Here is a 12,324-nt window from a genome sequence, read left to right on the forward strand (position 1 = left end):
AAAGCATCAAGGAGTTGTAACAGCAAAAAGAAAATTAGTCAAAGCTTCAAAATGGAAAAAGGAGCAGCAAGTGCTTATGGAGTAAGTATAGATAACTTAAGTGTAGCCTCAACTTTTCCCAGCCATCCTACAGATAAAAAAAAAGCAAATGATCTTGATCATTTGACAATTTTAATGAAAGAAAAACTTAAAGTTGAACCATTTTAAACAAAAATTCAAATTTTAACACTTACACCTGAATCTTGGTTTAGAAAATATGCTTCAGAATATTTTGAAGTTTCTGAACATCTCATACGACGTGCTAGGAAACTTAAAAGTGAAAATGAAATTTTTGCTATACCTGATAAGAAAATAGGCAAAAAATTACCTGACTTTCTTACAGCTTTGGTTCAAGATTTTTTTCAACAAGATGAACATTATAGAATCATGCCTGGTAAAAAAGATTGTGATAAGGTTAAAAGTGGTCCTCCACAACAAAAAAGATTATTGTTGAGCAACCTTCATGAGCTTTATATTGATTTTAAAAGTAAATATCCTAATTTTAAAATAGGATTTTCAAAGTTTTGTAGTTTGCGTACAAAATGGTGTATTAGTGTGGGACCAAACAGTACACACTCTGTATGTGTTTGTATTTACCATCAAAACTCAATTTTGCTTGTAAATGCTATCCAATGGAATGTTATATACAAAGATTTAATGCCAAAATTCGTTTGTGATACAAGCAATAATGAATGCATGGTTCATAGATGTGCCAAATGTCCAGGTTATGATAACTTAAAGGCATTTTTAGATGAGGAGTTAATTGAGATTGACAAAGAAGAAATTCAAGTTAATCAATGGCAAAGTACTGATAGATCACAATTAATTACTCAGACAGTTAACTTATTTGAATATAAAGAACTAGTTGTTTCTCACATTAATCAACTATCTTCACATTCATATATTGCTAAATGCCAAACTCGCTATTTGAAAGAGCTAAAAAATAATTTAGGTTACAATGAATGTATTATATACAGGCAGATTTTGCAGAGAACTATCAATTTGTTATACAGGATGAAATACAAAGTTATTATTGGAATAAACAACAATGTACTATTCCAGGTACCAGAAGTTATCATCATTATATACTCATTTCAAAATTTGAAATTAGTTTTAAAAGAACAAGCGAACATCAATGTGTTGACATATTTACACTGTCAAAAGCAGTAACGCCTGATGTTTTAATTGTACCAAACCTAAATGATTTTGTTGCATGCAAGTACGATTCCTTTTGGTGGATAGGCATGGTTGCAGAGATAGATATTACAACAAATGGTATTCAAATTAAGTTTATGCACCCTCACAGTCCTTCTCAAAACTTCATTTGGCCACAGAGAGTTGATATCTGTTGGGTACCATTGTCGAGTTTAATTGCAGTAATCAAAGTCCCAACAACAAAATCAGGGTGAACATATAACATTGATGTAATATAACATTGATGATAACACTATAACTAATAAATTTTAATTTTTTTTGAGTTTTTAATTTTTTAAATTTAGTGTATTACTTTTGTTTCTTGAACTTCTTTTCAAGTGCTCTATTTGTTTTGGAGCCTTTTTTTTTTTTAAGTTTATTTGTCTTAGTTTGATAAATATGAAAATAATGTTTTATAAGTAATAAATTTAAGTATATTTGAAGATGTTTTTGTTTTTTTTAGTACCTTTGAAACTACTTTTTCAGGATCAGATTCTATAAAATTACAAAGAAAACAGAAACAGCTAGTCAACAACAACTAAAAGAACAGTTTGATGTCGCCAAGTCAGTTTCAGTTACAAAACAGTCAAATTACACCTTTTTTTCCTCGTTTAATTTATCAAAATACCTGTTTTTCAGCACTAAACTTAAGTAGATTTGACCATGTTTTTATTTCTGTTTTAGAAAAGACCACTCTCCAATTCTTTCTAATAACTTTAACTTAACTATTCAGGACAAATTCTGAAAAAAAAATTTTCAGCTTTCCAACACACTTATAACAGAAACTAGGACCAAAACCATTTTTTAAAATGGCGGATTTTTGTTGGTTGGAGGCAAACTTAAAATAGCTATATCTTTGGAACTGATTGATATTAGATGATAAAATTTTCAGGATGTTCATAATTTACTAAAATCTTTAAGTGGTTTAAAAATCAGCAAAATCTGAGACTTAGGGTTGCATCCCTTGGATGTTTTCACATGGAATCGCCCAGATGTAAATTTTCTCAATGATCAGAAAGGATTGCATGTTTAAAAAACGTTGCACAAAAATTTTTTTGCAAAATAAAAAGTGAAGTAAGAAAAAAATTTATAAGTTATAAAATTTCATCAAGAAACAAACAAAGGTTGATTAGTGAAAAACTTGAGGAGACAATAAAATGTTTAGATTATAATAATGTTTACTTTATAATAAGATAGACAGTATTTCCAGCCTTTTAAAAAAATTAAAAAGACTGAGGTTGTTCCTATTTTTATTTAAAAAGTATTTAAAAAAAATTTAGTTCTAACTAAATTACAATTTGGAATAGGTTTGGCTGCACTGAGTGCAAAATTTCTGTTATAAACAACAGTTTGTGAAGCATTGATTGTTATTTAATTGCTAAGGAAAGTATTTTAAGACAGAAATAATTATGAACAAGTTGAGTTAAGATTTTCAATGGCTTTACATCATGCCAGATTTATGCTACAGGGAGTTTGTTATTAACAGTTTGTGTCCTAATATTATATCATTGCAATAAGAAAAGCTGATTCATGAAATATGTGTTAAAGATACTTTAAAAACACAGTTGACATTTAAATGAAAGATTTATGGCTATGTGTCTGGCTGATAAATATTTATCTGTAAATTAATTGCATAACTAACTCTTGAATTAGCTCAAACAGCAAAGCCTGAAATTCAAAACAACAGATAAAAAATCTTGGATAAAAACCTAAAAATAGTCTTTCTTTGTATAAAAAAAAAAGTACAATTATAAAAATGTGTTATATTTATAGTAAATAGAAAAAAAATTTAATAAACCCTCCTCAAACCCCCTCTACCACCACCACCATTACCACCACCACCACCATACAAATAATTTCAAATGGGTAAGATCGACCATTCCCACCATTTTTACAAAAAAAAAAAACATAATCCAAAACTACATTGATCAATTACAAAAATAAATCTCATGGTATTTTTGAAATATTTTTAAGTGCCCCTGCCCCTATTATAAATGCAAAATTTTGAATTTTTTGTATTTTTGGACTGCTTGGACCAAATTGAGGGATCATTTTTTAAATGGATAAGTATTATTATTTTATGTTAATACAAGTAAAAGTTCATCTTTTGCTGCTATGCTATTTCTGAAAAAATGAAATGTGCTTTTTAGTCATATCCCATATATCTTTCTTTTACATTTTATATACATATACATATATATATATATATATATATATATATATATATATATATATATATATATATATATATATATATATATATATATATATATATGTATATATATATAAATATATATATATACATATATATATATACACATATATGCCATATGTATATATATATATATATATATATATATATATATATATATATATATATATATATATATATATATATATATATATATATGTATATATATATAAATATATATATGTATATATATATATAAATATATATATACATATATATATACACATATATGCCATATGTATATGTATATATATATATATATATATATATATATATATATATATATATATATATATATATATATATATATATATATATATATATATATATGCAGAGTTGTTAACAAGGCCAAGACCAAGGCCAAAAGTTACAAAGCTAAGAGTTTTAAGGTTAAAGCCAAGATTAAGAGTTTCTAGGCCTAGGCCTACACAAACATTCTCAAGACCGAACGCTTCAATTTTTGCCTTACGTTAAGGCCAATTATTAACAAAACTGTAAGTAGCAAGTGCCGTGACAATAAAACCACATTTTGTAAAAATAAACCAAATTTATTCGCAGAATTCAACGAAGTCAAGAAGAAAATTTGCATTTTTTTAAAGGCCAAGGCCAAAACAATCAAGGCCAAAATTTTCAAGGCCAAGATCAATGCCAAGAACTTCAAGGCCAAGACCAAGACCAAGGCCTAAATTTTTAGCCTTAAGACCAGGCCAAGGCCAAAGACTAACAACTCTGTATATATGTATGTATATATATGCATATATATGTATATATACATATATATATACATATATATATATATATATATATATATATATATATATATATATATATATATATATATATATATATATATATATATATATATATATATATATATATCTATGCATGTATGTATGTATGTATGTATGTATGTATGTATGTATGTATGTATGTATGTATGTATGTATGTATGTATGTATGTATGTATGTATGTATGTATGTATGTATGTATATACATATATACTTAAGATTTAATAAAAAATGCTTACCGTTTGATAAAGATCTAAGATAAATAGGTGCGGAAAATTTTACACCATAATTTTTAATGAAATCGTTTTGTAGAATATTGATGCCATACATATAAAATAATTTCACATTTGATATCATTTTAGTTGAAATAATCTTGAAGAAACCTTTGCTGTCAATTGAGCCATATTGTTTAATTGGACATTCTAGCTTACGAATCTTCATAAAAGGTAAAACTTCACTACTAAATGCATTTAGAAATGGAACGACACAGACTGGAAGAGTGCTTTTTATAGGAAAATTTTTACGATGATCAAAATATTTTTGCATTAATGACTGTCGGTCCTTTAACCAAATTGTACTTGACTGATTTACAAGTTCATCTGTAATAATTGACCAAAATATGAATGTCAATAAAAATAAAATGAAAATAATAAAAATTTTCTTTAAAAATGTTTTCCTCGAGAACATTTTATCTATAGTTTTTAATGAAGCAACTGAACTCTATTTGTAAACTTTTGTATTTGTAAAATATGTTATTTGTGAACAGGCTTGAAAAATATTTACATGGACTTTTTGAATCGACATTCAGAATTATTTGCATATTAAGTTCATTATATTTAATTGAATTTTTTATTTAATTAATATTTTACTGCAAAAACTATATATGCATGATTATAAAAATTATTATCATTTAACAACATTTACATAACAAGTGAAATTAAATTATTAAAAAAAAAAAGAAGTATGTTTTAATTATTTCGCAAATTGCAAACTTAATTGATGCAATAAAATAGATTTTTACTAATATATGTAATATTCTCATCACATTTTTAAGTACAAATCTATTTTAAAAGGTATGTTGCGAAATCGAATAATTTTTTTTTGAATGAGTACAAACAAAAATTTCATATAATTTGTTTCAAAAATGTTTTAAAATGTTTAATTTTGATTTGATTTTATTGTATATTCATATTTATAAGTATATTTAAGTTAAATTTTAACATAAAATTAATTTTCACATTAAGTAGCTGTAATAAAACTTTGGCTCTGTTGAGGGGGTCTCCTATTTTCATCGCGATCGCATTGGTTTAATTTTAAAAATGTAAATCTTATTGGCTTAAATAAGACAATCGGATTCGGATAAAATCGGATCAATATCATCTCAACGCCGTTAATGCAAGTTCTCAAACTTTTTTGTCTTGTTTGTTCTCGGTGATATCAAACATATTTTTTTTCCGGTCTGCAACATTTGTTTTTAAACAATATGATATGTTAAGTTTTAAAAGATATGTTAAGTTTAAACAATATCTATATATATATTGTTTAAAACTTAACATATCTTTTGCGATGGAGTATGAAAATATGTATATATATTTTCTACAAAAAAATAAAAAATATATATATTCAAATAAAAAATATATAATCTATGATAATTTAAAGACCTGAATTTTAGTTAAATAGTTTTATGGCATTATAAAATAGGGATGGCTCACATCACAATAATGTTTGAATTTTGAGCTTAGACTTTTAAATAAACCTTAAGAGGTTTAACTTTAAAAGTCTAACTAGTCGTATGTCAATTTGCGTGTTCTTCACACTCATACTAATAAAAACTTTCATATAAAATGGAAAAAACAGATTTTAAACTTGAAATAACTAATTTTTTTCGACCTTTAATATGTTTGCAGACATATGACTGGTTAGAAATTAAACATATAACTTAAAACTTGTTTGAAAAAGTTGTTTTCTCATTTTAATGTTTTATCTTCATTGAGAGCAGCACTATTTTATACCAAAATATGGTCCATCAACTATAAAGCAAAATTTTATATCTAAAATTGAGTAATTAAAAAAAAATTTAACTTTTTTGACTTTAAACAAACTAAAGCGCTAGGAGAAAAAAAAACTTTTTTTTCTAAAAATTATTCGGGTTAAAAAAATGCAGCGAAACATAACCTTTTTATAAAAACGCAAAACTCGTGTATTTTCCAGTACATGCATTAACCGCGTTGAGATATCGGACAATCGGAATCGGATAAAATTGTTATAATGACTTTTTAGATCATGTCAACATAACGACGAAGTTAAAAATGAAATATTCAAAAATTTAATAGTAAACAATGATTATTATATATATTTTTTTTTAATCAAAAAATTAAATCTAAAAAAATAGTTTTACTTAATTTAATATATATTTTTTATGTAAGTCATTTAAAATAATGTCATATTATAATAGCACGTATTTACAATTCAAGTCGAAAGAAATTAACATATCAAATAAAACTTTTGTTTTGATTTTGGTCGACACAATTATATAATATTACACCTTTTCAAGATGTAATTGAGAACTCGAAAGTTGTAATTACGAAACGTAAGATGTAATTTAGAACATGAAAGTTGTAAATAAAAAATCGTAAGATGTAATTGAGAACATGAAAGTTGTAATTGAGAAAAGTATAAAGAATACGAAGTTCTTTTTATTTTGAATTTTGTAGTCCTAATATACTTTGTAATTTAAGGCTAGAAATAATAATATAATATCTATAAAATATAAAAAGTCATGAAAAAGGCATTGTTTGAGGTTTAGGCGGTAAAATCAATTAAAACTTTCTTTCTTTTTTGTTTGTAAAAAACTTAATTGAGATTTCAGATGAATAATAAATAAAATACAAATAATTTATTTACATAAAAAGTTAAAACTTAAATTTAAACAACGACATTAAAAATCATTGCAATATTCAGTTAAGCACCAACTTGGACGTCTTCCATATTTAAAATCGTTGGGTAATGCGTGGTCGTACGTTGTATATATCCCGGCAACGAATACAGGTGGAATCCGAATAACATTTTTGATGTTTATATTTATTTTTGACCAGATAGCTTCCACTGGGTTTAACATTGGGCTGTAGGGTCCTAATCGTAACAACTGAGCCGGTGAATTTTCAAACACACTTTACAAACGAGCGTGACATGGAGCATTGTCTGTTACGATGACCGAATCCTTTAAACGATTCCCGGATGTAACCCACTGGTTAAACAAAGCCAACATCCACTTGTTACAAGAATCTGCTTTAAATGATCTTCTGCGAGATTCCATCATGACGGCATTTGTTGTTGATATAGATGCAATCAAATGTATGTTTGCACTTTTTGAAGAAGGTATTTTCATTATTGCTCTTTTCCTCTGTTTGGCACGTCCCTGCGTTTTTCTATAAAAAAGATTAAAATTTGTTTCATCCAACCAAACTATCTGATGAACATTTGTGATGTGTTCGTTAATATTTCTAACATATTCAGCTCTTTTTTGTTTGTTTTCATTACTATTCGTTGTAGTAGACTCCTTGAGCACGTTTTTAAATGAAAATAGTCTGCCTTCGAGGTAATCAGCAATTGTGGTTGTGCTGACGCTAATATTAAACTGTCTTAATATCTTTGTTTTAATGGCCACCAATGTCAACTGACAGTCACTTTCAATCCATGTTAGTGTTTCTTCGATTTGATCATCGGTAAATTTTTTTGGTTTAAAACCACCTCTTCCAATAAATTTTAAATTTCCACTGCGGACCCAGTTGTATGCTGTCTTATATTTGACACCTAAAGTTTGCGCCAGAGTCACCCAATCGTCATATCCTCAGCACATTCAATTACTCTTCTTTTATCATTCGATGAAGATAAAACATAGTGTTTTCTTTCAACTTGTTCAGTTGTATGTATTTCATTAAAACTAAAATCATCCATTCTAATCTTGTTGTAATAATTTCTTTATTAAAAAGTTTTGATTGCTTCTTAATTATATTGATTCGGGGTAAACATATTCATTAAGAGAAATAAGACATTTAACTAATTTTTTTTTTTTAGTTTTTAATTACACATTCGTTATATATTAACTTCAAAGTCATCAATATTTTCTGAAATATTAGATTTGTACGCTATATCTGAACTAAAATTAGTGAGCTTAGGTGAAATCTTTGCAGCACTTTCCTGAAAAAAAATTAGTTCGGATGTTATTCTTATAACATCATCCAACATACTTGGTGAAATTTTATTTTTGGTTTTTGTTTTAGTGGCAGATACAAGAGAGAATATCCTCTCAACTACAGCATTGTTAACAGGTGTTATCAACAAGTTAAGGTTTAGTTTGCAAGGTTTTTAAGATTATTATGCTGGAATACACATGGCCAGAACTACTTAGTATTGCTTCTTCTTCCCAATCAACGAATGCAATTTTTTGTAACAATTCTTCTATTAAGTCCAGGTCATCTTCTACTAGATGTAAAAACGGCCGTTCAGAAACATTGGGTCTTGATTCTTTACTTAAAATTATATCTGGATTAAAATGCGATAAATGTCTTCATTGATGATGGTAGTCTAGATGTTACTTGACAATAAGCTTTATCTAGTACACACAAACATCTTTCTTTTACAATTTTTATTTTGATACAAAAGTCAATGCAATATTTGCACTTTTGTTAAAAAGAACTAAACTCCTTTAAAAATTTGGCACCAAAGTCAACCTTAAATAAATTATTAAAGTATACCTTATATTAAGTCAACCTTAAATAAATTATTAAAGTATACCTTATATTAAGTCAACCTTAAATAAATTATTAAAGTATACCTTATATTAAGTCAACCTTAAATAAATTATTAAAGTATACCTTATATTAAGTCAACCTTATATAAATTATTAAAGTATACCTTATATTAAGTCAACCTTAAATAAATTATTAAAGTATACCTTATATTAAGTCAACCTTATATAAATTATTAAAGTATACCTTATATTAAGTCAACCTTATATAAATTCTTTTGTTGCTGCTAAAGTCATAAATTCTTAAAGCTCATTTAAAATAAATTCATTTGTTTGTAAAGATTATTTATTTCAGCTTTTTTTTGCTGAAAGAGACTATTCATTCTTTCAAACTTCTGAACAACAGGTGTTATAATGTGAAAAAATAGAAAACTGTCGATGTCTGACAACATTTCTTTTAAAAGTCTTGCTTTGAATCTGGACGTAAAATTTGAATGCGATTGTTAGGGACAAGTAAAATAAGCTTTAAGCTCTTCCCAATTCATTAAAGTGTTAAACATCACTTTTTCACGAGCAAGCCATCTTATAAACGAAGGTTTTTCAAATGGAATAGGGGCATATCGAGCTGTCTCGGATTTGGTAGCACCATTTATTACATTAGACAAATCGATATATTATCACGTCTTAATGCACTATTACGAAACAATGGGGTATTTCCGACAATAAAAACGCAAAACAGTAAGAAAAAGTCGTAGAGCCGTTGTTAGATTTTGGTCGCGAGGCAAGTTAATTTAATTCCAACCATGTTCCAACGTCAGCATAACGGTGTTATTCTAACGTTAGTCTACCAAACATCGGAACAACGTCAGAAAAACGTTATTAACTAATGTCTTGAATACTGTGATATTTTTGTTCGAAAAATATTTTTAGTTTTAGTTTTTATTCAGTTTAGAGGCAAAATTTTTAGTTCTAGTTTTTATTCAGTTCAGTAAATAAATTTTGTTCTAGTTTTTATTCAGTTTAGTAAATAAATTTTGTTCTAGTTTTTATACAGTTCATGTAAAAACAATTTTAGTTCTAGTTTTTATTCAGTTCAGTAAATAAATTTTGTTCTAGTTTTTATTCAGTTCAGTAAATAAATTTTGTTCTAGTTTTTATACAGTTCATGTAAAAACAATTTTAGTTCTAGTTTTTATTCAGTTCAGTAAATAAATTTTGTTCTAGTTTTTATGCAGTTCAGTAAATAAATTTTGTTCTAGTTTTTATGCAGTTCAGTAAATAAATTTTGTTCTAGTTTTTATTCAGTTCAGTAAATAAATTTTGTTCTAGTTTTTATGCAGTTCAGTAAATAAATTTTGTTCTAGTTTTTATGCAGTTCAGTAAATAAATTTTGTTCTAGTTTTTATACAGTTCATGTAAAAACAATTTTAGTTCTAGTTTTTATTTTAATTTAAATTTCGTTTGTCTTTTAATTTAATATTACTTATAAATAGTATAGGCATATATAATTAAAAGAAGTAGGTCTTGGTGCTATAAGCAAAAAAAAAAAGAGAAAACTTAATAAAATGTAACATTATACACTTAGTGCCATGGCTAGAGGTTCAGAGCCCTGGCCCCAACCCTTATTAATAAAACACAACAACAACCTATCCTTAGGGCTTTAAAATTTTAAAAAACTTTAAAATTTTAGACAATTATTAGGTATAACTGAAAAAAAAAATTAAAAATGAAAATTCCTCAAATTTGGTAACAATAAAAACTAATGAATAATTATTGTATAGACTTTAATAATTACTCATATATTTTGCTAATAAATGACGTAATGATTATATGATTATCATCTTGGCTAGATAAGAATTTAGTTTTAAGAAAACTCGCATTTTTAATGACGCTGACATTGAATTTCTCCATCCATTTGTGAGCGAGTCACAGATTTAAAAAAGTCTTTCAATAAATGCTTGAGTTGCAGGAGCTGCAATGAGGTCTTTAGCTAATGGTGCAATGTGTGAGTAAACAGTACGTCTCATCTTCCAGAAATTCAAAGCATTTTGGCTCATAGAACTGTTTCTTATTTTAATAAAACATTTTTTGAGGGCATTTTGTGCTTCATTAACTGGAATGAGGTTTACTTTATCTACTTACTGTTTTGCCGCTAACAGTTTCTATTTTGTTAATGCATTAATTTTTGGAGCAATCTCAGCAGAAAAATCAGATGTACAAGCTGAAGGTAAATCGTGTTACACCAATTTTGTTTTTAGCCTCTGACAAAATGAATGCCTTCGGCATACATTTTGTCAGAGGCTAAAAACAACGACGGCTTAGATCTGCAAGCATTTTAACCGCTACATCATTGGCATCTCCAAATTGTTCAAAGTGACTTTCTAAATTAAATATCTGAGGTATAGCGCTGGACAGAGAAAAGGTTCTAAAAGATTGAAACAATCATGAAGCCTTTTTTATTTGCCAATAGCATCCATTCACTATTGGCAAGTAAAATAATGTTAAGGTCACCAAGCACTTCGTTAATAGATGTCTTTATTTCCAGAAATCTGTGCTCTTCACCTCGTTTTCTAATTCAATAAGTGTTTCACGTTCAGCTTGATCTTTGATTTTCTATTTGCTGCATTGTCCGAAATAACTTATACTTTAGGCCATGCGGTATTCCTGTAATTAATTCATTGAAACAACGTCTAATTCTGATTTGAGGACCATTCTAAAAGAGTGGGCCCACTTTTATTCACTACTGTTCTCTTCATCTTTGTATGCTTTTTTTCAATTAATTTCTTTAATTCCGACTCTTCCAGCTCAACGTGTACAGACTTATGGTTTCTCGCTTAACGAAGCTAGAAAAAAATAAACGTTTTTGTATAATTTTTTGTCTGTATATATATATTTTTTATTTGTCTATCTATTTATCAACCTATGTATAAATAAGTTTGTATATGTTCGTATTGAATATTTACTCTAAAATGATAAAAATGAGTCGTTTGTTTCAAAATAAAAATAATTCCTAAAACAGATAAACAAACTTAAAGATATGTTGGATTCCACTCAACTTTGTATTGCATACTTTTTTATAATCAAGTTAGACTAAACATACTTATTTGTCGAATAACGCATTGTAATTAAACCATTTTCATACTAAACTATTCCTCTTTCTTCCAGCACAAAGTTTACTCAAACTCATCGTGTAGTAGTGTTTGCCTTTAAATTTGATTTTTCTCAGTTTGAATATATTTACACGAAATGAATTGAATAAAATTCAATTAAGTTTGAATAATATATCATTATAACATATTAT

At 26.9% G+C, this 12,324-nt stretch overlaps 1 protein-coding gene across 2 annotated transcripts in view; it reads right to left on the bottom strand.

Moving 5' to 3' along the window:
* LOC100205467 (uncharacterized) overlaps positions 1–5,220 on the bottom strand; it is a 48,949-nt gene extending 43,729 nt beyond the window's left edge. The window contains exon 1 of one of the 2 annotated variants that reach the window (XM_065791439.1): positions 4,513–5,220. In XM_065791439.1, the coding sequence (XP_065647511.1) occupies positions 4,513–4,960 (448 nt within the window). In that variant the 5' untranslated portion in view covers positions 4,961–5,220. The remainder of the gene's footprint in view (positions 1–4,512) is intronic. The other variant, XM_065791440.1, reaches the window with a different exon arrangement.
* Between the last annotated feature and the right edge of the window lie 7,104 nt (positions 5,221–12,324).

Source organism: Hydra vulgaris, chromosome 02, assembly GCF_038396675.1.
Source record: "Hydra vulgaris chromosome 02, alternate assembly HydraT2T_AEP".
NCBI lineage: Eukaryota > Metazoa > Cnidaria > Hydrozoa > Anthoathecata > Hydridae > Hydra > Hydra vulgaris.